At 44.9% G+C, this 26,449-nt stretch overlaps 1 protein-coding gene across 1 annotated transcript in view; it reads right to left on the reverse strand.

Annotated features, from left to right (window-relative positions):
- Positions 1 to 25,607, reverse strand: part of Cacng3 (calcium voltage-gated channel auxiliary subunit gamma 3) — a 96,810-nt gene extending 71,203 nt beyond the window's left edge. Inside the window, exon 1 of the mRNA XM_050143327.1 lies at positions 25,397 to 25,607. Coding sequence (XP_049999284.1) covers positions 25,397 to 25,607 — 211 coding nt within the window. The remainder of the gene's footprint in view (positions 1 to 25,396) is intronic.
- Between the last annotated feature and the right edge of the window lie 842 nt (positions 25,608 to 26,449).

A 26,449-nucleotide genomic window follows, 5' to 3' on the forward strand; every position in this document is an offset into this window, starting at 1 on the left:
ATACTATGATGAAGAAGACCTAGCAAATGTCCTGGCTTTTGGCAAAACTCTGGAAGGATTACACACTCTGGAAGGGGCAGGAATCACCTTAGGAGTCAGGGAAGAAACAGACCACTGGGCCTATCAGAGAGCAACACCAGCACTTGTAACCACGCCCCAACAGAAAGTGCTCACCAGGCATACTGTTAGAGGAAAGGTATGGCGGTCTTTGGACACTACCATTGCTTAATTTTCTAAGCCTCAGACAAAGAGAAACAGACCCAGGTGAGTGTTTTCATTAGTAGATGGTATGGGGGGGGGGGGCGGCTAGAGACAAAAATGACAATAACTTCAATGCAGTTGGCACTAGCAAGACAGTTTACACAGCTTACAGGCAACAAACAGATAATCCTAGATCAGTAACAACTTCTTCTTAATGGCTAGCTAAATGCTATTTTAGAAAATACTCTGCAAGGCACCCATCTTCAGGAGTTTCCCAAAGTATAAAGAATGTCTAGACCTCATGCCTCCCTTGACGGGCCTTCCGCATCGTAATGAGCTGGACCTCTCAAATCCTGGATCTACGTCAACCCCTGCTCTAGCTTGCTTTTGTCACTTACTTTGAATACCAACAATAAAATTCTGTAAAGCAGACATAAAACATTGATTTATGGAAGACATATCTGAAATGTAAAATGTAAAATTTTAAAGATGTTGGTTGTGTTCGAGTAAGTCCATGAATTAAATTTTATTGCTATCCAAATGTTTCTGGCAACTTGAGAGAACAGAATGGTCAGGAAACATCCAGGAAACCCAATTATACGAGCCAATGTTTGACAAAGAGTCATCCTGAAAAGCCACAATATTATGTATAAATATAGATAATATTTTTATATTTTTATCTATAAATATAGATAAAACCACAATGGCTGTTAGGAAATTAACATGTTCATATATGAGGGCACATATGTGCACATTGGTAACTTTAGTGAGATAATTTAGCAGGCATGCAATGATTTGTAAGTCAATGTGTGGTTTTAAGTCTCTGAGGATGATTTTGGACCAGCTTGGGTTCATAGCTCTGTTCGTCTCCTGCACAGGTCATGGGAGGCAGCATGGTGGGTGAGTCTTTTGCTGATGCTATGATGAGCCAGGAGGACTCCCAGGCCAGTGCAGCTTGCCAAACATTTACAGGTTCTTACACTGTATTACTGCAGGATCAGAGGGGATTCTCTTGTTCAACCCTTGCTTTGATCTTTAACCTTGGTGGAACTGTATTTTGATTTATTCCCATGCAGTGAGGATAATGTGCTTGGATCCCGTCTCGTTCATAAAGTTGTTGTAGAGAAAAATACAGTCATTGTCTAAAATTGCTCTGTGATTGTTATCTTTGTATTGTTGTGACCAAAGTGTCTAACAGAAGTAAGCGAAGAGAGAAAGGTTTACATTGGCTCATGGTTTCAGTTACTATGGCTGGAAAAGTATGGCAGCGTTCCCGGGGCAGGAGTACGCATTGGTAGCTCCTCATAGACTGAACAGGAAGTAGGTCACTCAGGCTGGAACCACTAGCAACTGCAACGTCCAACAGCATATCCTCAGTAGCCTCCTTTCCACCAATAGTCTCCTCCTCCTAAGGACCTCATACTCTTCAAATGGTGCCACAAGCTGGGTAGCAAGTGCCAGAAAGACAAGCCTACAAGGAACACTCCAGATGCAACCACAGCTCTAACTCCAGGGTGTTAAGTCATCTGAGAGCCCATCCCTAGGGCAGGGTGGCCTTGTAAGAACCCAAGCTGTGAGGAGAGGCTGCCCCAGTCTGTAGGATACTTTATACTTGTGTGGTATGGGACAATTCTGTATTCTGTCAATTATGTTTTAAATAAATGCTGATTGGCCAGTAGCCAGGTAGGAAGTATAGGCGGGACAACCAGACAGGAAGTAGAGGTGGGGGAAGGAGAATAGGAGTATACTGGGAAGAAGGAAGCTCTTTCCACAGTCCTGCTCAGACATGGAAGAAGGAAGATGTGACCTGCCCTGCAGAAAAAGGTACGGAGCCATGTGGCTAACATAGATAAGAGTTAATAAGAAGCCTGAGCTAATGGGCCAATCAGTTTTATAACTTATGTAGACCTTCTGTGTGATTCTTAGTCGACCTAGCGACTGTGGGAACTGGGCAGGACAGAAGCCCCAATAAGCAAGCCCTCATGTTACACTTGTGGACTTTTGGGAAGGTTGCTTTCCCTCGGCTTTGACATTTTCTAGCTGTGATGGCTCCCTGGCAGTTGACTTTATCTCGCTCTATGTTGCCCCTTACTATTAAAAAGGTGGTAATGGCAGTGCCTGCTTAGGGTGATTGTTACAATGAGTAAATGAAGAAAAGGCTGATTCCTGCATAGAACACTCCAGCAACACTGCTTTTCATTACCATCCTCTCAGGGGAGCTGGTGCTTTCCTTCTTCAAGGCTGGAGCATGTGACTCAGGCCTTGGCCAATCAACCCTTTGACATTGCTGGTCTGAAGCTATTTGTTCAGTAATGGGCATGTGAACTAATCAAAGCCAATGATTGCTTGCTAGGAAAAAATAAACAAACAAAAACAAAAAACAGCTCATTTAAGGAGGGATGCTCGTAGGCCTGACAGCCGCTGTGAAGTACCATGGATTCCCATGCTTCAAAATGGACTCAGCAAAGATGATGGGGAGAGAAATGTTGCATTTGGGAATTTGATCACTGTATCAAACCATACTTCTGCTGCTTTCAATCCAGTATGACACCTCCCCACTCTCTTCTGTGTATGCACGAGAGTGTTACAGCTGTGCAAGCACACTTGTGTTCCTGTGTGTGGAGGTCAGAGGTCAGAGATGTCAGGTATCTCCCTTCATCACTCTCCACATTACTTTTTGAGACAGGGTCTCTCACTGAACCCAGGGCTTGCTGTCCGGCTAGATTGGGTGTCCAGAGAGCCCCAGGGGATCCTCCTGTCTCTACTCTCCAGCTCTGGGATTATGCTTCCATGTCTAGTTTTTCATGTGGGTGCTGGGGATTCAAACTCAAGCCCTCATACTTGTGGGGTACTTTGCCAGATGATCCATTCCCCTAAACCTCTCTCTTTTCTCTTGATACAAATTAGAATTCCGTTACTTGCAGCAATGAATTCTAGGTAATATAAGAGTATGATCCTATTATTATGACCTCCAACAAAAAGCTCCCCAGTTCTCTAGAACTGGGTCCAGTCCTGTTATTAACATTCCATTTCCATCCTCAGACAGAGTCGTCACACAGTTGCAAATGATGAGCCTTCATCTGAATGATGGGCCCATTACGAGTGCAAACAGCACTGCCCTTTTCCAAACTACACTTGAGAGCATGGGCTGAGACAAGCTGCGAGCTTCAACAGTCTATGACCTTCAAGTAGTAGCCCCCAGGATGGAATGGAAATTAGCTAGAAACCACCATTTCAAATTTCCAAAGGTCACCATTTATGAAAGGGTTCCTTGACGTCCACTCAGAACCAGCCAAGAAGTCAGACAGTGAAGGAAAGGAGCCTGAAATGGCGGTTACACACAACTTGCTTCTGCAAGACCCAGGAAACCCTATCAGTGCCCAGTTAGACTGCAGTGACCCGAGGTGGCATTCAGACTTTTAACATCAGTTAACTTGTCACACAGAATCTTTTCTAATGGCTTCTCATCTGGTTCTCTCTGTAACAATTAAGAGAGGTTAGGATACACCGACTTGACTGACTTCTGGTCAGCAAGGCTGTATTTGTACAAGTAATTAGACAAGTCACCCCCCCCCCCGTGTTCCCTGAGGCACATCCGGTGGCTCTCCCAACACCCTCACTTTACGGTTAGATGGGAAGCGAACAATTCAATGTGCTCAAAACCCAACTCATTCTCTCTCATCCTCACTAAACTTCCTGTCACTAAGGAGAATCACTATCAATCCAAAAACTAAAGGGAGAAAATCCAGAGTGCTTTGACCTCATCCTCCTTCATCCTTTGCCTGCAACAACCAGGAATTCCTGATACAGTCTGTGGCCAATGTCCCTGTCAGCACCGCTCTCTTTCTAAGTCAGGATCCCATCACTGTTGCTTGTCTGTTTGCTTGTCAAGGCTTGTTTTCTATCTTTCTGTTTGTGTGTCTGCTTTGCACACGTGTATGTATGTGCCTGCTTGCATATGTGTGGGCATCTCTCTGTGGGTGCATGTTCATGTGAGTAGTTGTGAATGCGGATGCCCAAGACACATACCTGGAGTCATCTTCACCTTATTCAATTGGGAGGTTCTCGCAATCCATCCCAGAGTGCACAGATATCACTAGTCTCACTGGCCAGCTTACTCTGGGGAATCCTCTGCCTCCCTTGGCATTATAAGCAAGTCACTGTGCTCCTCTGGACATTTACATGGGTCCTTGGGATCCAAATTCTGGTCCTCGTGCTGGCCTAGCAAGCACTTTAATCACTGATTCATCACCCCAGCTCCCACTAACGTCTCTTAACCGATCTTCAAATGCTACTTTTCCTTCCCCATTCTGTTCACACTCCAGACAGAACTTCAGAATAAAAATTTCATAATGTCAGATTTTTAAATTTCTTTCTTTCTTTCTTCCTTCCTTCCTTCCTTCCTTCCTTCCTTCCTTTCTTTCTTTCTTTCTTTCTTTCTTTTCTTCTTTCTTTCTTTCTTTCTTTCTTTCTTTCTTTCTTTCTTTCTTTCTTTCTTTCTTTCTTGTGTGTGTCTGTGTGTGCACACACGTGTGTTTACATGTAGGTATGGGAGCCCATGAAGGCCAGAAGAGGAGGCTGGAGTTACAGGAGATTATGAGCTATCAGATTTGGGTGTTGGGAACTGAACTCTGGTCCTCTGCAAGAGCAACCGTTGCTCTTAACAGTCGAGCCATCTCTTCAGCCCTATTTCCTATTCTCAGAACACTTCTCAGCCCTCATCCCTCGTGATGCCTATGCAGCCTCCAGCTATTGTGAGAGTTGTGATTTTTCATTTGGATGATCCTTTTTCAGTCTAGGGAGGCAACAGTTACAGGGGGATGCCACAGAGTCACTCCGTCTGAGTGTAGATTCTATCCTGGGGAAGAGCTGTGCGTGAGAGAGGTGACCTCTCTGTGCCCGGGTTTTCTTTTCTGTCACACAGAGATGATGAGAGTTGTCAAAAGGCTCAGATATGAGGGCACAGATTCTTTTGCATGGTTGCTGGCAGATAAACCACAAACAGTGTTACATATGTTTATTAGTTTTTAGCTGTTGGAATGGCTGATCGTCACTGTCAACTTGACTAAATTTGGAATCACCCAGGAAACACACCCCGAAAGCATCTGCCAGGGTGTTTCCAGGGAGGTTAAGCAGAGTGATTCTCATTCACGCCCACACCTCTGCCCTGTGTCACTGCTAATTTCCTAAGGTATATTTCAAGACCATACCAGCGCCGAATGTTCTGGAGTTTTCTTTTACTAGGGTTTTTGCAGTAATTACTTGGTTCATCTCCCTGCACAGGACTAAGCTGATTCTCCAAGGGTCTCAACTTATTTTAAAAGCATCAGTTCAAAGCTAGGCTCAGTGACACACATATCTGTCATCCCAGCACTCAGGAGGCTGAGGCAGGAGCATGGTGAGTTCAAGCCTAGATTGGGCAACACAGTGAGAAAATCAGAGCAGCAATACCAATGGGAGGACGATGGCTGGATGTGAGGTCATCCAAACAACGAACAAGAAGAAACAGACATTTGCTGCCTCGGACCTCAGCCATCCATTCTACTGGATGAGAATTACTTAAAAGGCTTGAAAAACAAGGCCATAGGTCCAGATAGATAGATAGAAAGATAGGTACATGATAGATGATAGATAGAAAGGTGGATAGATGATAGATAGATAGATAGATAGATAGATAGATAGATAGATAGATAGACAGATAGATAGATAGACAGATAGACAGACAGACAGATAGATAGATGGGAGAAAGACAGAAAGACAGGTAGGTAGATAATACTGGTGCTTCTGTGTATTACAGGGGTGTCAGCTACTTGCTATGCTGTTGTGATAGAACAACTGACAACCAGAGACAGGCCTATTTTGGTTCAATGTTGGAGGGCACTGACCACCATGGCAGTGTGAGGCAGTTGGTGCATCCACAGTGAAGAATCAGTGTGGCAGATGCTGGTGTTCAGCACGGTAGGAAGACTGGTCCAAAGGAATGTTTGTTCAGCGGCTACCCAACAGGCCCATCCACTCTGTAAATGCCCACTCCTAACACAGTCTCTTTAATTAGAGGTTACCAGATGATCAGTTTGTAAGTTTAACACCCATCCACCAAATGCCCCAGGACATACAGCTTCTTCTCCCTGTGCCTGGGTTCATCTTGCAGGGGAGATATGTCTTCATAGATCTCTGCTCTCTGTAGAGCCACAGTTGGGTTTTGTCGGCATTTCCCAACAAAGCCAGAAGATGCTATGAATCCTCCAGGTCCCATCACACGGTACCTCGGCAGGGTTGCGTTTTAATCAAAGCCACCTCTTCCAGGACTTATTGAAACCTCACATTGCCTCCTACATCGCAGAGACGGCAGAACAGCGACTTAGCTTAGCTGCAACTAAAGAGGACTCAGAGACAGAGGCCAGCGCTGCCAAGGGAGCGTTTCATCTCCCACTAGAGAGAGGCAGAACTAGAAAAAAAAATAGCTGACAACCGTGTTTTTCATTTGCGTCTTCATTCCTTTCCCCAACGCTTTCAAGTTTGTCAACAGAATGCAAACAGAACAGAGGGAGAGGCTCACAGATCTAGACTTAAAATTCCACCACACAGCCACACAATATCATGCTTTGGTTTGTGTAGATGGCATCAATCCGATAACTCTTGGATGACACATCAACTCCAAAGAAATGTAAACGCTTATCTTAAAACTCACGCGAAAGTGATGTTGGACCCAATTGTGTGCTAACACCATGGGTTTATTTGATAATAAACCAGAACCGCAAGGGGGATGAGGAGAGCAGTGTTTCTTTTCACTTCTCCTGCAAATCCTTTACTTTTCAAAGTATTTATTTAGTGTGTATGTCTCTGAGTGTGTACACACCCATGCCACAGACGCTTGCAGAGGTCAGAGGATGCATTGTGGGACTTGGTTCTCTCCTTCCACCATGTGGGTCCTGGGGATTGAACTCGGGTTATCAGGCTGGACAGCAGGCCTCTCTCCCTGAGCCATCTCCCTGGAATAGTTCTTAATGGCATATTTTCCCTCTGCTTCTGCATTTGATCTGATGCCAGATGTTTGGGTAAGAGCTCATGAAGAAGCCCGACGGTAATGGCGGCACACTCCTTTAATCCCAGCACTCAGGAGACAGAGGCAGGTGGATATCTGGGAGTTTGAGGCTAGCCTGGTCTACAGAGTGAGTTCTATGACAGGTTCCAAAACTATAGAGAAAACCTGGCTCAAAAACAACAACAATAAACAAACAAACAAAACCCCTCCAACTTTACACAGCTATATGATTAGAAAAGATGGCACTGTTTGAATGACCTTTGGAAAGAATTGTGGGACTATGTATCCTTTATCTTACACCACAGCTCAATAAATAGTAGATTCTTAAAGGTTTCTCGGTAGCGTAGACCATAAAACCATATTGATTTTTTGTGGTCTTAGCACGTGAGCATCCATGGTCCTCACCCTATCCTGCTGCAGTTTGCTTAGAATAATCTTTCTGTTCCTGTTCTTGAGACAGGGTCTCACTGCGTAGCCTTGCCTGGCCTGTTAATGCCGACCAGACTGTGCTGGAACTTACAACAATTCCCTGCCTTTGCTCCTGAGTGCTGATATTAAAGGTGTGCACTACCATGCCTTGCCTTTTGATCATAATAGTGCTAACAGCGTATGTTTGGTCATTTGGAAAATATTGATTCATTGACTTATGCAGGTCTTTTAAATTGGGCACATTTCATCACACAATATTAAAGGGAAAAAAAGAACATCAAATTGGCTTACAGAGCCAGATACGAGTTTTCCAAAATCGTAGTTTTTGCTTGAAACCTTGAATTTTATCCTTGGCAACAAATACTGTTGATTGCTTTTTTTTTTTTTTTTTGAAGTGACACACTCAGTTAGTTCTTTTATTATTTTTTTTGAGAAAATGTCTGCCAAAGACCCAAGCCTAAATAACCATAATTTTGCTGTCAGTCAGTCATTTTTTCCCCAGAAAATATGACATCTCGTGGAGGGAAAAGCAGCGAGTTCAGTTGGCAACTTGGTGGCAGAGGGCTTTCTCTGGAGACCTCCAGTGGACGTACGCTCACAGTGGAAGTGTTCTGTATGCACTTCTGATATTTTTAGGATATCAAAATAACCCCGCAACATGAGATTTAACAAAAATCTATCTTTTATTTAAAACAAAATGCTTTATTTAGGGTGTTTTAAAGCATACCTACTATTTTCTAGCACTGTATATGGGGTGGAGATGTGCATGGTGGCTCGGAGCCACTATCCTGACTGGTGCTTGGACCTCAGCAGGGCCGGTAATGTAGACCGCGCACCATCATGCAGCCGTTACCACCGTGGGAAAAATGTCTCTGCTCCTATGCCTCTGAAATAGTTTTGAAGTTTCTGAAACGGTCTTGGGAGGCTGGTCTGACCCTTCAGCCTGAAGATCCATGCTCTGAGAGCACTGGCTATGGCTTTAAGATGAGATACACAGTTTTTCAGATTCAGTTGACCTGAGTTTGGCTCTCATGTACTGGCTCTGGTGTGAGCCAGGGGCCGCTCTGAGTTCCAGGTGTTCATCTGTTAAGTGGCAATAATAAATACCCTGTAGGGCTCTTACGGGCTAAGAAGAGGTTTGTATGTAAGCACTTGGTGTGCACCAGCGGCTGCTGCTTATTAAGGGCTACCAGTTCTCCAGTGTAGCTCATCTGTAAATGTTCTAGAACATGGAGTCCATTTAACCTGGGCCACGGGTATGAGAAGAGTCAAATCTAAGATTTGTCACCAAAGGCTATGAGTCTGACTTGTTGGTACTGCCTCCGTCAGTTAGATCATTGGGACTACCTCCATCAGTTAGATCGTTGGGACTACCTCCATCAGTTAGATCATTGGGACTACCTCCATCAGTTAGATCATTGGTACTGCCTCTGTCAGTTAGATCATTGATTTGACCTCCTGAATCTTGTGAAGATTCTTAAGTGACAAATAGAACAATGGTTATTCACAGTCTGGATGATTCTCTACTGTTAGCAGAGCAGGGCTGATAAGTAGGTTCTGTCTAGTCTATGCCGTGAAACTAGAAATAATCAATACCCATTTACTCCAGGCTCAGGCACTTTTCTAAGCTCCATGCAGATATTAACTATTTATGCAATGCTATAAGCAGCTATAAGGACAATTCTCATTTTATTGATGGGTGAGCTGGGATTTAGAGAAGTTAAGTAATATGCTCAGAATCACTCAGTCATATTGGTTGAACTTGGATTTGACTTCAAGTCATCTGGTAACAGAAGTCTGTATTAGTAACTTTTTTATCCCTGTGACAAACAAACAAACAAAACAAAACAACAAAAAGAACCAACAAAACAACTTAAAAAACAAAGATATACTTGGGCTCACTGTTTCGGAGGGTTCAACTCAGGTTATAGGAGAAGGTATAGTTGGCAGTACAATTCATATCACAGTAGGCCAAAAAGTCGTCTGGGGTAGTATGTCCTCAAGGACTGTCCCCTCGGTGACCTACTTCCTCCAGTTAGGCCCCACCTCCCACAGATTCCCTGAACAGCACCACCATCTGGGAACCAATGGTTTCAGACATGAGCCTGTAGGAGACAGTACAGATCCAAACCATAACGAGACTGAGTTATCTTTTTCTTTCCTTTGGTTTTGTTTACTCCTTTTTCAATTTTTTGAGACAAGATCTTGCTGTCTCCTTGGCTGGCCCAGAACTCAGTATATAGCCCAGGCTGACCTCCAACTTGCTGCTGTCATTCTGCCTCTGCTTTTGGGATTATAAGCATATACCACCATACCCTATAAGGTTAAATTCTTAAATTCTGGGTGATACTGAGGAAGCGGGTAAAAGTGTAGTAGTTTTCTCCAGGGATGCACTTTGAAATTGACCCATTTAAAAAAGAAAGCTTCGAATCAATCAGAAACTCTAGAAAATATAAACATGTACCAGAAAGTCTAAGCACAGGTGCAACATATGCACAATGTGATTTTGAACAATGGGCTGAGGGAGAGGAATCACCATTTAAAGGCTTTTCTCTGAGTGACTTGAAAACTGTGCCTTTGAAACCACAAAGAGAAGAACCTAGCCCTAGAGAGCAACTTGACTTTGTGCTGGGCACGAATCATGGTAACTTGCATTGGTTTTCCCACTCTGACTCTATTGCTGAAAGATGGTAGATGCTAGTGTCTTACAGGTCCACTCGCTAACAGAGCACATACTGAGTTGTTTTGTTTGCGGAGTTGAAGCTGGAGCCTGGGCCCTGAACGTGGAAAGGAAGCATTCTGCCTCTGAGCTATTCTGTTGATTTTTTTTTCTGACTCTCTTTCTTAGTGATATTTTAAACTTTTTCTTTGACAATTTTATACATGTTTACAACGTATCTTGATCATTCTTCCCCCTCCTACCTGATTAGAGACTCTTAACTGGTCAGAACGCTGGGACTTAAGTGATTAAGGTCTGAGCGCTCAGACCTTGTTGGCAGCACCCCACCCAAGCTCCAGAAGCATTACAGGAGAGGGAGCAGGATGAGTGTAAGAGCAGGAGCCCACAGGGCAGGGAGCTGTGAAATGTCGTCTCCTGGACATGGCGTGACCATTGCACGCCTGAATGCACAGCAGCCATGGTGACCTGCACAAGACCCATACAAGGTCAAGGTAGAATGGAATCTTAATGATGAAAAAGTAAAAACACAGTTGACAGATGTAGTGGGTGGAGATGGGGAACTTGGATATTTTCATTATATAAAGTAGGAAGCTGAGACTTTCTGCCCAGTGTGGATGGGGAAAAAAATGAAGATTCATATTATTTTTTAAAAATTAGAGAGCTAATCAATACAGAGCCTGGGGTGAGTTGGATACATCCTTACCTATCATGGCAGGAAGTCAATAGATTATAAATCAAGAAATAGAGGATTAAGATATGATTTAGAGATATGAAATAAACACTGGGTGTATCAATACAGAAATGGCTTTATAAAGAAGCCCTCTGTGGAGAAGTGGCTGTGAGGGGGGAAGTTTCCCAGGGATTGTCAAACTGTAATGACAAAGGCTTGTCATTTATATGGGATTTTAGAATTCTATGAATGATTATGTCTCTTAACACATTGAAAGGTATCTGAGTTACTTTTCTATTGCTGTGATAAGACTCCTTGACCAAGGCAACTTAGAGAAGAAAGAAATTTCTGGGGCTTTTAGCTTCAGGGGTTAGAGTCCATGACCATCACGGCTGGATGCACAGCAGCAGGCAGGCAGTACGGTGCTAGAGCAGTAGCTGAGTGTTGACATCTTGATCCACAAGGATGAGGCAGAAGGAGTGAACTGAGAGTGGTGTGGGCTTTCGAAACCTCAAAGCCCACTCCCAGTGACACCCCTCCTCCAACAAGACCACACCTCCTAATCCTTCCCAAACAGTCCAACAATCAGAGACCAGACATTCAAATATATGAGCCTATGGGGGGCCAGAGGGGATGACATTCTCATTCAAATCGCCATGTAAGATCCATCTCAGAAGACTTTTGAGTAATTAGTAACAAGATGAACTCGATGAGAAAACTGTTCTGTCAAGTGTTAACAGATGACTCAGGAAACCCGAGAAATGCTATCTATTAGTCACTTAACAAAATATGAGCAGCAGTCACTTGAGCGAAGGGAGGATGAGGCTGTAGTGTAGGGACAGGGGAGATTTTGCCTTATACTGGGAAAGTTCTGTTTTGTGTTAAGCTTGTATCCTTCACAGTGTTTTAAGAAAATAGAAAGGCAGTTAGGTGGTAGAGGGCTCACAGAAGACTTGATTCTCAGCCCTGACGAACAAGAACAAAAACGAGGCAGTTGGGAAAATTCTACGCAAAAGAATAGGAGAAAGGTCAACAACTATCTAGGAATTTTAAAAAGTTCAAACATGAAAAAAAGAAGCTGGGTAGGGGGCATGCAACTGTAATCCCAGTACTTGGGAAACAGAGGCAGAAAGACCTCAAGTTTGGGGCCAGCCTGGGCTATAGAGTGAGGTCATGGCCAGCTAGAGATAGAGTGTGACTCTGCCTCAAGCAATGACTGAAGCTCACACATGTGTGTGCACATGAGCATGCACGCACACGCGCATACACACACACACAGAGGGGTAGGAGGTGGGCTTAGTCCCTTGGTGTGCCTTCCAAGGTTTCCAGGAGCTGCTTTCCTGTCCTCATTGCTGTCTGCTTATCCTTAAGAACCTGGGAGCTCCTAATTCATGCATGCAGCCTCCAAGTACCGGACAGGCCAGTCCTCTGTGTACTCTATATTCTTGCTGTGTACTTGGCACATGTGTTTTGAGCATCTAGTGAGGCCAGGCACTTTGAAGACTCACAGTCTTAAGAACATTTCCATGACAACCCAACATTACTAATCCAGGAACTCCTCCTCCTCTGAGCAGCAGGAGCTCCGCCCACTGCTCTCCTCTCCAGCAGCATCTTCCCCACACAGCTGTGAGCAAAGGCAGGAACCTGGCCTTCTTTATTCTCTGCGCCATTCTCCGGACATAGCATGGTGTCTCGTGCGCGCACTGTGACAGCTTGATAAGCCGAGCAAGGAGCCCAGGCTGAAGGAAGGTGCCTCGACTGGAAACCACTTAGCTTGTATCTCTTGTTGGATCTCTGGGCTGAGTGGGGACTTGCATGGGAGGAGAAGCCAGTTGGAGCTGGATGAGCACAGGAGGCTCAGTGGTAGAGAGCTTGCCCAGCGTGTGTTAAATCCTGACTTCAGTACTCAGTTCCAAGGAGAAAAGAGAGTGAGAGAAGCTGTGGGTTAGGAAGAGGTTGCTCAGCAGGAAGGATGATTCTAAGAGCTCTGAGAGATTCAGTGAGCACTCTAAGTTTCTCACTGATGTCACTTTTTGTATGATTTTTTTCCCAAATAAGAAATGGAGTGCTGAAAATAAGGGACCATGGGCTTGTATTCAGAGGACATGAAGAAGGAAGGGAACTCTGAGATGTTATTCTGTTTTGCCCGTTACAAAGAAGGGTGGGGGAGGGGAGAGATGGGCAACGTATTGAAGACTAGACTTAGGGTTCTTGTCTAATGGAAGCAAGAGAGGTCCCTGGGGGCAATGTAGAGCAAATCATAGAGCTGAGAAGACTCAGAGCATGTGTGAGGACCTGGGTTCAATCCCAAGTATCCTGAGTAGGAGGAGAGAGAGGGAGGAGGATGAGCAGGAGGGAGGAAAAAGTGGAATGAAGGGGGAAGAGGGAGGAGAAAGAGAACAGCAAAGGAGAGGAGGAAGAAGGAAGAGGAAAGGAAGCAAAAAGAAGTGAAAGAAGAAGGGGAGAAGGGGGAGGAGGAGCAAAAAGGAACGGAGAAAGAGGCAAGAATGGGAGGAAGAGGGAGGACGGTGATGGTGGTAGCACATTCTGCTCTTTCCTGAGATCTGAATCCAGGGCTGTACCCTGAGTTAACCTGCTCCTCTCGTTCTTTCGGCCACACCGGACTTCCTGAGCACCAGGCACGATCCCACCCAAGCCTTTGCAGCTTCTGTCCCTTCCACCTGGCTCACATAGCCACCTGGCTTGTTTCCTCGCCTCGTTTCCATTTTGAATTCAATGTCACCTTCTCAATGAAGCCTACTTTGACCACAGTATATAAAAGTTGCCACACACAATCATACACACCTTCCCCTAGCATACCTTTCCTGTGTTAGGGTTGGAGCCTTTCTTCTTAAGCCAGGAAGGTGTCTTTACAGCTGAGCCCCAGGGATTCCAACTGGAAAATCATTTTTGGTGTTTACGGCAGGGGCATCAGACCCGATTTCCGTAGTTCAGACTTGATGATTACAGTCCTGGCCACAACCCACCACCCAGGAATGAGGCCGTCACTCACCAGAGTGAGAAAGCAGAAAGGGGCCATTATAGGCCTGCAGATCAGACCTACAAGTTCAGCACCATTGCCTCTTTATTTAGTTTTTTTTTCCCTTTTTCTCTAAATATTTAGAGCGTTTTGATCACAAACCAGATTCCTCTTTGGTAAAAAGCAATGCTCTGGAAAGAAGAAAAGTCAGAACTACTTTGTAACACAAACATCAAAGCATTTTCCACTGATAAGCAGCCAATTTCCCCACACTTTTCAAGGAGTTGAGAGGATCCATAGTAAATGCATCTATATTGACTGCTCTGATCCAGAACTAGCTTCTACGGGCAATGGGACAGTTTGTTATGAATGAGATGGTGGGAGGTCCCACCATAGTTACCTATGATCTCCAGAATAATTTTAATTTAGTGGGTAGATATCATTGTATTTCCAGAATCGAAATGCACGGTTCCAAACAGCACCTGCTACAGGATGCAGAGTGGCGGTGACTCCAGCCCCTGTATGTGCAGGCAACAAATATAAAGGGAGATTCAAAGGCACAGGGGACAGAAACAGTGGGTGCTGGCTTTCTATGCAACGTATCCACACACCATGGCTTTTCTTTCTTCCTTCCCCAAGTTTGCACACAAGGTATTGAGGAGATTTGAAGACGAGACTGCTAGATCATGGTGTAACATCCCAGGACAAGACAGAAGATAGCAGCCGATGCTACGGAGATGGCAGAGTCAGGAAGACTGTGTCTCTCAGACTGTGCGCTACTGGATTATGAGACCTCACAGCCAGGGTTCTAGATGCATTATTTAGAAAGCGGTCCTTATGGCTGGGGTCCTAGATGCATTTACTATTTAGAAGGCGGTCCATAAGAATTTATGAATCAAACATCTAGGGCTGGGGAGCTGGATGGATGGACAAACGCTCACTGCACAAGCATGAGGACCTGCCTACTGACCCCAGCAGCTGCGCCAAATCAGGACACAATAGTGTGCCCCTGTAACTCCAGAGATGGTGGCGGGCAGGGGAGGGGACAGGAGGATCCTGGGGCTTGCTGGTCAGTCAGTCTAACAAAACATGTTCGGGTCACTGTTGGGGATTAGCATAGACGCACTAGAAGCTTAAAGCAGTCAAGTTATCCTCATGCCTGCATTGAAGTTAATGCGTATAAAGTGAGCATCTAGTGTATTCCGGGCTCTGGAGCTAAGCTGGTGATTCATGGAATGTGGTGGCTGGAGTTCTTGGCTAATGTTTCCTCGACCATCCAGATTAAAAGCTAAAATGATGGTGTTAGGTCTTGCCTACCCTCAGTCTCAGCCCAGCTGCCCATTTTGGTTCACCCTTGCCCAAGGTCAGCGATCAAGCTTGGTGCTATATAATAGTCTACTGTCTGCTGTTCCTCAAAGATGGCTGAAGCCCTCCACGTACTGCAGGAGAAACTAGCCAAAGGCCGAATCACTGATCCCTGCCTGACCTACAGCATTTAAAGCTCCAAGGAGTCAAGTCAGTGATAGGCCCACAGTTTAATCCTCAGGAATGAGGGCAGCCCTGAACCTAATAGTACCTCCAACTTAATTAGTCTCCAGCTCCAGTGTGGAAGCCATGGGAGGTGGCTCACAGTTTGTGCCCTGAATCCGGTTAGCCTTCCTGTGCATCTTCCAAACCCTTGGGGCTGCCTTTTCAAGGGGAAACAGCACTGGTCTGGGGAGGAGGTGTTTCTTCATAGCCCCATGCTATGGTGTTGAAACCCTGCTTGTTTTTTAGCGCTTCTTTTCCTTGGTGTTGCCTTCTGGATTTACAATCAAAAGCAGCAACTCTTAACTTTATGCTTGCTCTGTGTGGCGTGTGTGTATATGTTCAAGCGTATGCTTGCTCACACACATATGTGTGGGTGTGGTAGCCAGAGGTCAGTATCAAGGTATCCTTCTTAATCTCTCTTTGTCTTTTTATCATTCAGGTTCTGAAGTAGGGTCTCTCATGGAACCTGGGTTGCACCAACTCAGTAAGACCACATAGCTAGTGAGCTCCAGGACCCACTTGTTCTCCTCCTCAGCACTGGCATTACAGGTTTGCATCACCATTCCTGGCTTTTTTTCCCCCATAGATGCTATTGGTCCAAACTCAGGTCCTACGCCTGAGTGCCAAGCACTTTGCTGACTGAACCACATCCCTAGCCCCCAGCTTCCGTGATATTTGCAGCTATTAGACAGTTGTGTGCTGGTGACTGGCACCAAGCTTCCCTGACAGAACAGGTGGGATGAAACCCATTCTGCCAGGCCTGGGCTTTTAACTAGGGACAGCGGTGCTGAGGTTAGGGAGAGCTGTGCCTTGTGTCCCAGTCCTACCAGCTGCCACAGTCAACTGTGACTGAGCAAACCACCTTAGCTCTCCGAGCCTCCATCTCCTTGCTGGTGACACAGAATGGCCAGCAGTAGTCTGGCTTTTAGGATAATCAGCTGATCCTGTTTATACCGCATATCCAAGTGCCTAGCGCATAATTAATGAGAGACAGCCGATGCAAGGGCTTGCATCCCAGCTCTGAGTGAAAGTCTCGAAAATGCAGATAACAGTAATATCTGTTTTCTGAAGAGGTCACGAGGAGCCAGTGGTGCTTATTAGGCGCTCACTTAGAACACTGCTTAAATGGTATATGTCTGTTGTTAAGTAAACAAACAAATGTTCGGGGGACAGCCAGGAAGACGAGCACACGGCCTGACACAATGTTAGTAACTTTGCACAGGGAAGGTTCTTGCTAAGTGTCAGCTGTCATTTGTACCGCTTTCTTAATGACTTCCCTCAGTGATTGTCATAGCCCATTCTTCTCCTCCTTTCTTGGAAGAGTGTTAGCATCCCACAGGCTCGCTAACAGCATCTTACCTGCTTAACAGTATCAGGAAGAAGGGGGGCATATTCCCTGGAGGTAGGTTACCTCATGTGACCGTAGATATAGGACAAGTGCATCTGCCTTGCAGAGTTTTCTAGGGGTGGAGAGCTTCTAGACATGGCCAATCAATGCATGGTTTGGGGGGGGGGGAGGTAAGTGGTAGTCAAACCCTGAAGTTTTCCTTCATCTCTCTCTTTCTAATATATATTTATATATATAAAGATTATACATATATAATCTTTCTATCTATATTATTATCGTATCTACATGATATGTAAAGAGAGAGCTCTTTCAATGGCTCCCCTTTCTGAGGAGATAGTCTGTGTTTCCCTAGGACATCAATTCCATTTCCCTTGATGAACCATGTCCGGAGCACCAAGAGAGAAGAGACCTGCACTTCTCTTACTTAGCTCACTGTTGTTACTGCTCGTCCAGCTAATGACCAAATCATGGAGCCTAACACGTTGGATTTCTTATGAAGGTACAGGCATTGGTTGCTGGAGGGTCCTAGGGTTCCTTCCCAATAACATGCTTCCTTGTTGTGAAATATCTGACTTTGGACTGGGCTTTCCCATCTCATGTTGGCTCCCATCGCTGGCTGAACCCCATGCTGCTGAGACTGCAGTTGCCAACCCTGTACCCTATAACTATGTTTAAAGCCTCTCCCCTACTAGACTGACTTGGCTCTGCACAAAGGTGCTTGACTGGCGAGTGGAGTGGGGGCTGGCATTCAGTCCCTGTTGGACCCCAAGGTCTAGAGAACCCAGGTAGTGTGACTTTTTTACAAGTATGAAGCAGGTGGGCCAAGGGCTTTACAGTCAATGAGCATCTTTCTTCGGTAAGATACCCAAGCTTCATTCAACTTACAGAACCTCGTCATCCCAAACCAGGTTCCTCATTGTCATGCATTCTTCCATCATGACTGCTTCCCCTCCGGCTCCTTGCTGAGGTTGACACATGTGCAAAGGTGTAGCCATGCAGCCTAAACAGTCATTCAAGCCAAAAGAGAAATACTGGCCTCTCTCTTCTCTTATACATTCTTATGTATTATGACTAATTCTTGGAACCCAAGGTAACTCACTGAAAGACCACCTCTTTGGGAGGAAAGAGGACTGGGATAGGATGGCTCTTTTACCATCTGAAAGCAAGTTAATACTCTGACATGAATGGATCAAGAAGTAATGGACAACACATTGTTAACAGAACCACAGAAAGAGTGGTTGGAAAAAAAAACCTGCTTGCTACCTTTGACAAGCAGGTGCCATGCTTAAATGTTCCTAGACACATATTTTGAGTATTTGCTCCCTAGTAGGGTGCACCATTTGGGGAGTCCTTGAACCTTTAGACCTCTGTCTGGCAGAAGTAGGTCACTAGGGTTAGGCCTTTGAAGAAGTTGATCTCTGGTTCCTGGTTCCCGCCACTCTCTAGTGTGTCTGCTTGATATGGACAACTGTTCTCTGCCACATGTTCCCACTGTCCAAATGCATCAGACCAAGCGATGACAGATGGCTCTGAAACTGTGATCCAAAACACAGCTTTCCTCCCTTAAGTTGCTTCCGTCAGTGGCATTATTTTGGAGATAGCATTTGCAAAGTAATACAGCTGGTGAGGAGACAACCAGAGGTGAAGCTGGCTCCAAGATCTTGCACTCACTGAAAAATGGGAGCCAGGTGTGATCCCAAGCCCATGGGTCCCCAGACCTCCACTGTTACACAGAACTCTCTGGGCTGTTACTAAAGCCAAGCTTGTTTCTTCCGTAGAACAGCGTGTCTTTTAGGGCTTCCAAGACAGAGGGAAAGAAAACAACCTTGTGGTTTTTTTAAAGGCTCCTCTTTAACCACATGAATACTGTTTTCATCTACAAGGGCTTCCACACTGCAAAGTATAATTTTCAAACTATTAAGAACACATTTCTCCTAACTCACGGAGTCAACCGATGTCAAGTTTTATTCAACTCCACAGTAAGGGAGCCAGCAGAATCATAAAACTGGTCCAAGAGAGGCAGAAACAGCAATTCTGAAATAAGACTGTAAAGTTAGATGCAAACACTGATGGCGTGCTGGGAATGGCAAGCCGCTGTGTTGGGGCTTACCTTTTCTTCTGACCAGAAACCATTTGCACGGTTACTGAATAAAATTTTTTGTTCATTTTACCAAAATTTGAACTGAATAAGCATATAGTTACTGGATCTGAGTCTACTTCTTTAAAAAATAAAAATTAACCAAAAGTACAGTCCCCTGGGTGATCAGACAGTCGCTTAAGTGAACTTGTACCCTTCTCAGGGAAAGCACGAGAACCTGTCATCGTTTTGCCTGGTTCCTTGTATTTTTTTCTCAACACATAATACAATAGCCCACATTGGTCAATCTTATGTGAGTGAGTGGTCTTCACCATATTCCACAACATACGATTTCAAGTGATAAAGCCAACAGAGGGATTTCCCAGATCTTTGTTGCTGATGACGGAAGCACAGAACAAGAAGACAGAATGCTGTGTTTAGGTACAAAGAAGATGCCTGAGGGCTTTGTAACAATGAGGACACAGCTGGGAAGAAATGTTGATCAGTCAGTTGAGCCCAAGACCAGCCCACAAATGGTGTCCATGGCTGAAACAGGGTCATGACCCAAAATGCAATAGTGGGAATGTAGGGGTCAGGTGTGTCCTACTTTTTCTATCTGGATACCATTTATTGTGGAAGTAACTGGGCATCTAAGCTTTAGTTGCTTTACCAGCCAAATCAGTCACATTTTTTTTTACTATGGTGGCTAAAATACCTGGCAGTCTTTACTCTTTACTTAATGGATCTTAGGGAGTCCTGGGAGGTCTCAGGAATGGGTAGCATGGCTGGTGAGGGACTTTGAACAAGTGTGGTTTGTTAACACTAAGGAAAGCATCTCGGTATCTAACATATTATGACTATCTAGACGCAACATAGCTGTGTGTCATTCACGCTCCTGTTCTGACCTCTTCCACCTACCCAATCCTAACTTAACCCACAGACCCAGCTGAGGCCACTTGCTTGTATCCTTCCTCATGACTCTGGCCCACTTTCGTCTTGCTTTTGACTCTAGGATTTTTGGGCAGTGAGAAGGAAGAGTGCATGGAAAGAACCAGAAAGGCCAGGAGTAGAGCTCTAGCCTGTTCTGTGTCATGGCTTAGATTAGATGACAGGGTAAGATGGGTAAGATGGGAGATCTAGGAATGAAGGAGCAGAAGCAGCTGTTCCTATGTTCTAGGGACATATAGGAGCGTTCCTCAAAGATAAGACCCCTGTGCTTACAGAGTTTGCCTTCTGCCGGGTGGTGTAAGATATGAAAAGTGTGTGTTGATGTCTCTGAAGGCGCCTAGCACAGGGTTTGGCACACAGGACATACTCAATAACCGCCCACCTCACCCCACCCCCCGCAACTTGCCTTCTTCCTCAACTGCATCTTTGCAGCTTCCCTGAAGGATTCTGAACACATAAATAAAGCTGGAACCCCATCTGGCTGACAAAGCCAACCATCTGCAGATTTGGAAATATGGGGGAACTTCTAATGACTGGCTAATTTTTTTTCAGATTTTCAGCCAGATGTTTGGTGTCATTCAGACCCATCTGCAGCAGAAGCAGCAGTTTACTGAACTTCCTTCCCATGATTTTTAAGTTCCCTGAGCTATAATTCCAAATAAGCTTTCTCTTCTTAATATCCAAAATCCTTTTAATGAGTTCTAAAGAATGACTCATGAACTGAGTATGAAAAAAATCAGAAATTTGCTTTAAAGGGCCATTTAGGGAATTTTTAGGGCTCAAAACTGGCAACCTATGGACAAAGTTAAGCTACAATGTAACTACAGTTTGGATGAGTCCATGTTTTTAGAAAGGTGAACTATTTGCTTGTATTTTAAAATTCAAATGGATTTGTGCGTGATTTTTCTTTGATTTTTTTCTTCTTTCTATGTATACATGTATGCCATGTATGCATGTATATATATATCAGGTTGTGTATGCATGTACCTGTGAGTGTGCACATGTGTGTGCACAAGTATGTGTGTGCACATGTGGAGGCCAGAGTCTGAAGCTGGATGTCTTTTTGATCAATCGCTCCCTACCCTATATGCTGAGTGAGGCTCTCTCAGCTGAACCTGAGTTTTCTAATTCAGCTAGTCAAGTTATCCAGATTGCTCAGGAAACCTGTGTTTGCCTTAACCACTCAGCGCTTGCATGGTGTGTGTGTGTGTGTGTGTGTGTGTGTGTGTGTATGTGTGTGTGTGTGTGGTGGCAGGGCGTGATCTCAACTCCAGCCCTTAAACATTTGTTTAATGAGCACTTTGCCTATTGAGCCATTTCCCTGCCCCTTATATGTTGACACACAAGTGATACACATGTCGCCAGTGTTAACTCACTGTTGTTTTCAGATGGTCTCTCCAGCTTGGTACAGTCCCCCACTACCCTCTATTGCCCCCACATTGAGACCAAATTCTGGTTATCATATGTCTCCCTAAATGTACTGTCGTTGTCTACCATACAGCTGAGGTGAAAGAGTGGGAGACTCTTCTTCACGCTTTCCCTGACCTGGCTCGGCCACAGGGACAATTAGATTTAGGACTTCTTAACCTCATCTAAAGTTCTTGCCTTAGAACTGACTAAAGTTCAAGGGAGGAAAGCCACATGATCAATTTACATGACTATTAGGGACAGAAATGTGATTAGCACCCAGGGTTCTTCACTGCTAGGGTAGTGGTCTCTCCACTATCTAATTGCATTGGTTTGCTTGGATCTAGGGCTTCAGTGGTTTGTGTGTGTGTGTGTGTGTGTGTGTGTGTGTGTGTGTGTATTTTTAATGAGAGAGAGGCCTACTGTACACATTCTCATCAAATTCGCATGCTGCCTTTGAAGACGTGCAGCAGGTGGGCCTTGGTGAATGCCTTGCTTGCCTTCCAGATAATGAGTCAGGCAATCGCTAGGGTTTCTTTCTCGCTGTGAGTGTCTCTGCAGAGGTTGATTGCTTTCTCATTCAAAGTGCATCTTTTGTGGCTTTGAGTTTGTTCTGATCTGGTGACTTCTGTGTCCCTTCCATCGACGCACAGACAAGCTGAATGTGTTCAGATTTGAGACTTCTGAATGGAAAAACCCATGTGTCTGGATAGTCTCACAAGTCAGCATTTCTATCGGCAGCAAATAAGCCGCTAGAGTCTGAACTAAGTTAGCTCTCTAGCAATGCCCTGGGAAGCCGCAAGTCTAGACTAAGTACCGCCAGCCCAACTGAGATATATGACCTTAGGCAAATTATGGAGCTTCCCCCATTCTCAGTTTCCTCATCTATAAGGTGAGGGTAATGACAATACTTGCACCCCTAAGCTCTCCTGAAGATGAAAGACCTAATTCTTTCAAAATTTTGGAAAGAGTACTAGTATATAGAAAGCTGAGCACAGAGGACACTCTGCTGGTTCACAGGAGCGACAAAAGGAAGTAGCCATCTTTCTTGAGTGTCATGGTCCTCATGCGAACATGCACGGTCATCCCAGACCCACTGCAAAACCTTCGTTCTGTGATGGCCCTGACATCATAGTTGCTTGGAGGACCTTTAGGAAGTTTAGATACCAAGGATCCACCATAGATCAATGGAGGCTTGGAATGCAGTCGTGGAACTTGATATTCTATTTAAAAACAAACACAAAGCCTATTAATGGGAGTCCCATGGCTAGCCAAGTTTGGGGACAATTGATATTTTCTTTTAGTTTTGAATACTTTGGCTGTTCGGGGACTCGCCACCTCTGGAAGCTCCCTACTCCACACAAGGTAGTTACTTATATTTAGGCAAAATATGTCTTGCTTTAGTTCCCTCATCAACTCCCTTGAGACCACATAGATTTCAACTCTATCTTCCAAATGACAGCCCTTCATATGTTTGCAGACAGCTGTCATGCTCCTCCCGAGTAGTCCCTTATATGGGGGCAAAATAGCCGCATTGTCTCCTGGCTCGTAAAGTATGAAAAAAGGACTCTTCTAAATTATATGTAACAAAAATTTGAGCTATTACACTCCCTACACAAGTCCTTTGATGTTTCACAAATCAGAAGATGAGGATGTTGGCGCTTCTGATATAGACAGGAACTAGTGACTAGAAATGGCTATTTATCTCCATCCTTACCAAGGATGGAAATCTTAGGATGATGCATGCTGGCCACGGCATGTATCTTATCAAGCAGAAAACAGAGGCCCCTGCAAATTCCTTGAACACTTGATATATTCAACTCATTAAAAAGAATCTTGGCTTCAAATTTTAGCCAGTCCCATCTAGATGTAAAACCTTTTCAGATCCATAATGGTTTATGTATCTTACCAAATGTGATGCCTCAAAAATGTACAATGTAGCTGAGAAAAACTATAGGAAGACTCCAGAAGTTTTCTTGAAAGAATCGACTTACCCAAGAAAACATCTTCGATCCATTTAATTCCTTCCAAATTTCCTTTCTCACTTAGCCCACTAAACCTATGGAATACGTGGGGCTTTGGTCCCAAGCGTTCTCTGTAGGCACAGAGTAACATGTTGAAGAGAAAACACCCTTTAGGAGGCTTTGAAAAAAGGTTCAGAAAGTCCCGATTCATTTTCTGACAGACTGTTAAATAAATAGGACACAGTGAGGGATATCAATATTTGAGTTTAATTTTACATTTCTAAAATATTTAAAAGAAGGAAAATAACTGTAAATGACTAAGTCTGATATACTTCTGTATAGTTTTGACTGGAGCAGAGTCTTGGGTTTTTTTTTTTTATTCCACTTTTGTAGGCATCATCTCATCTTCCAAACCACAGCGTTGCAAAACTGATTTAATTCATTATTGCCAATACACCAAAGGGAATGATGGAATTTCCCCAAGGTGAATGACCTCTTGCCGCCCAACTGCAAATGCTCAGAAATAACCACAAATGTTAGATTCTTCATGATGTTTAGGAAAGAATCGTTTCAGAATTTCTGGCAGTACACTAACAGAAACTGCAAGCCGGAGTCATGCTCGTGTAAAACTACCAATTCCAAACCAATCATTTCTTGGGTTAACTGAGCATTTCAAAGGACAAATGTCTTTGCTAAGTGTATAGCGGCTATCTGCAGAATTGCTTGGATTTTCTAACTTCATGTGGATTCTCCCTTCACAAAGGTTGCCCTTTCCCTCCTGAATTTCCCACCAGTTGCAAATCTGCGTTGGAAACAGAATGAACTGTAGTGGCGCTATAGTCAGGGGAGTTCAGAGCGTCAGGACACGGGAAGGAGGCCAGAGAATGATGCAATATTACACTAGCAAGTGATGTCATAGCATGATTTCCTAAGTCATTTACATAAATGCGAGTTCCTGAGAAACCCTAAGAGGAGCCACGGGGAATGCAGGGGGAGAGGATCAACCTCAAATGGAGGAGGGGGAGGAAGCCCCTATTTTCTTGACTCTCACTGAGATAAACTTCACTGATTCCCCAGGAGCCACAGAAATAACAAAAAGCAACCAACCAACCAAATAAAACAATTCCTCAGTGCCCCTTTAATCGAGTGTCTCCCTCAGGTAACAGGTCCAGGGACCTTTGATTTTCTTCTTTCTGTTTTTCTTTTTTTCCACTCCTTGTGGTACCCAGGCACCGTCTATTATTGAAGCTGACAGTCACTCGTTATGCAGTGAAGCAAGTTTAGTAGCGACATAGGCTACCTAAGAGCTCCCCATTCTAAAATTGGCCTGCCCTCCGCATTCCTATTTAGAAAAAAAAATCCCCCAATTTTTAAAATTAGAAACAATGAGCTGTAATTCTTAGAGTTAGTATCCTCTAAATGTCAAGGAAATACATTTGCTGGTTATGAGCGTGATTTATGAATGAAGTCAGGTGGATAGCAAATACCAAGACTTCAGTTTTATTTTGATCCCAAATAATGAAACACTTATTCATAATGAAATTTTCTTTAGATGTGGGGGCGTGAGAGTTGGGGTTTACATATTGTTCACTGGTACCAATTGGCAAAGGAAGTTCATGACAATGTCTAGTTAGACCAAACTCAGGAGACGCTAAGATTCTACTGGAAAAAGAAACGAATGCAGATCAGAGTGCCCCATGTCAGATCAGCCCCCTTCACCTCCTTCATCACCTTCCTATCTCCCCTCCCTCGCTCCTTAATTATCCCAGTTCACTTAAATGCAATTAAACAAATCCAAAGTCTCCTTCTCTAGACAGAGACACAAACAGTGCACAACATGCCTAGAGATTTGAGATTAGAAGATTTCCCAGCTGCAGACGCTGCTTAAAGTGTTACAAAATCGCATCGCATTTAGCTTAGACTGAAAACAATCAACATGACCCAACCCTTCCAAGCACACAGCACCAGCCTCAGTGGAAACAGTCCAGACACTCACACGTTTTCAGAAACAATTTCAACTGTTTTTCTTCCCCTCCACTGCCTCTCTTTCCTCTCAAACACACATCAGGACATTAGAAGTCGATCATTCAGAGCCAGTGAGAGGAATTTGTGAGTACCTTCTAAGCAGCAGGTCCTCCACAACCCGGAGTGGGTCATTACTTCTTCATTCTTCCTGCTGGTTTCATTGTCACTTGTAGATTTAGTCCTGCACACACCTCTGGAATATAGCCAGTAGTCCGTGCCCACTGCAATGGTCATTAAACTAAAAGCTGCGAAGGCTCCTACGGTGGTGATCAACATCTGGATACCTCTGTCACACATCCTCATAATTCTTCATGGTACTCTGAACGGCTGGGGGTTGGAGGGGGAGATTCAGTGCCAGAGGGGAGAATCACTCTGCAGCTGAGTAACCTAGGATGGCCTCTTCCAAAAATCTGGATCTCCTTTTGTCAGCATCCACGGGGACTTTGGGAAAGCTGGGATTTCCTGTCTTGAGCTCTCTCCAGTTCCCTGAGTCCTCTATGGCCCTCGGGAGGGTGCGGGCTCCAGGGGGTTGGTCCACATCACTGCCGCGGTCAGAGGATTCCTGGGTTGCTTTCATTCCTCAGGAGCTTGGTGGGGACGAGGGTTTGTGCTGGGCATGGCTTCAGAGCTTGGAGCTGCCAGATCGGTTTGAGATGCGCCTGGTTCCTCACAGCCCCGGGAGACTCGAGGCAAAAGAAACCCAGAGAGGTCTTGTGTGTGAGCGTGAGTGTGTCTGTGTCTGTGTGTGTGTGTGTGAGAGTGTGTATGTGTGTGCGCGCGTGCGTGCGTGTGTGCGAGCGCGTGTGCCGGGGGTGAGGGCGGATGGCAAAAAATAGCTCTGCTGGGAGGCGAGTCGCTGAGAAGAGTGTTCACTGCTTCCCCAGCCTCCCAGGAAAGCTCTCCGCCTGCTCTCCACACCCCCGCGCAAACTGGAGAAAAGGGAGAGTCCTGGGGCGGGGGCCGGCCGCTTGCTTGGGAAGGCTGAGGTCCGTGGTGCTGAACGGACAGCTCCTCTCCTGTTGCCCAGCCTTCCCTCTTCCCGACGCAGGGTTGTTGGAGGTCCGCGGTGCTGAAGGGACAGCTCCGTTCTGCGGCTGTACCCCAGCTCTTCTACCTTCTAGGCTAGAGACCCGCGGTGCCAGGGG

The sequence above is a fragment of the Alexandromys fortis genome, unplaced genomic scaffold, assembly GCF_014885135.2.
Source record: "Alexandromys fortis isolate MF-2015 unplaced genomic scaffold, M_Fortis_MF-2015_v1.1 scaffold_45, whole genome shotgun sequence".
Lineage (NCBI taxonomy): Eukaryota > Metazoa > Chordata > Mammalia > Rodentia > Cricetidae > Alexandromys > Alexandromys fortis.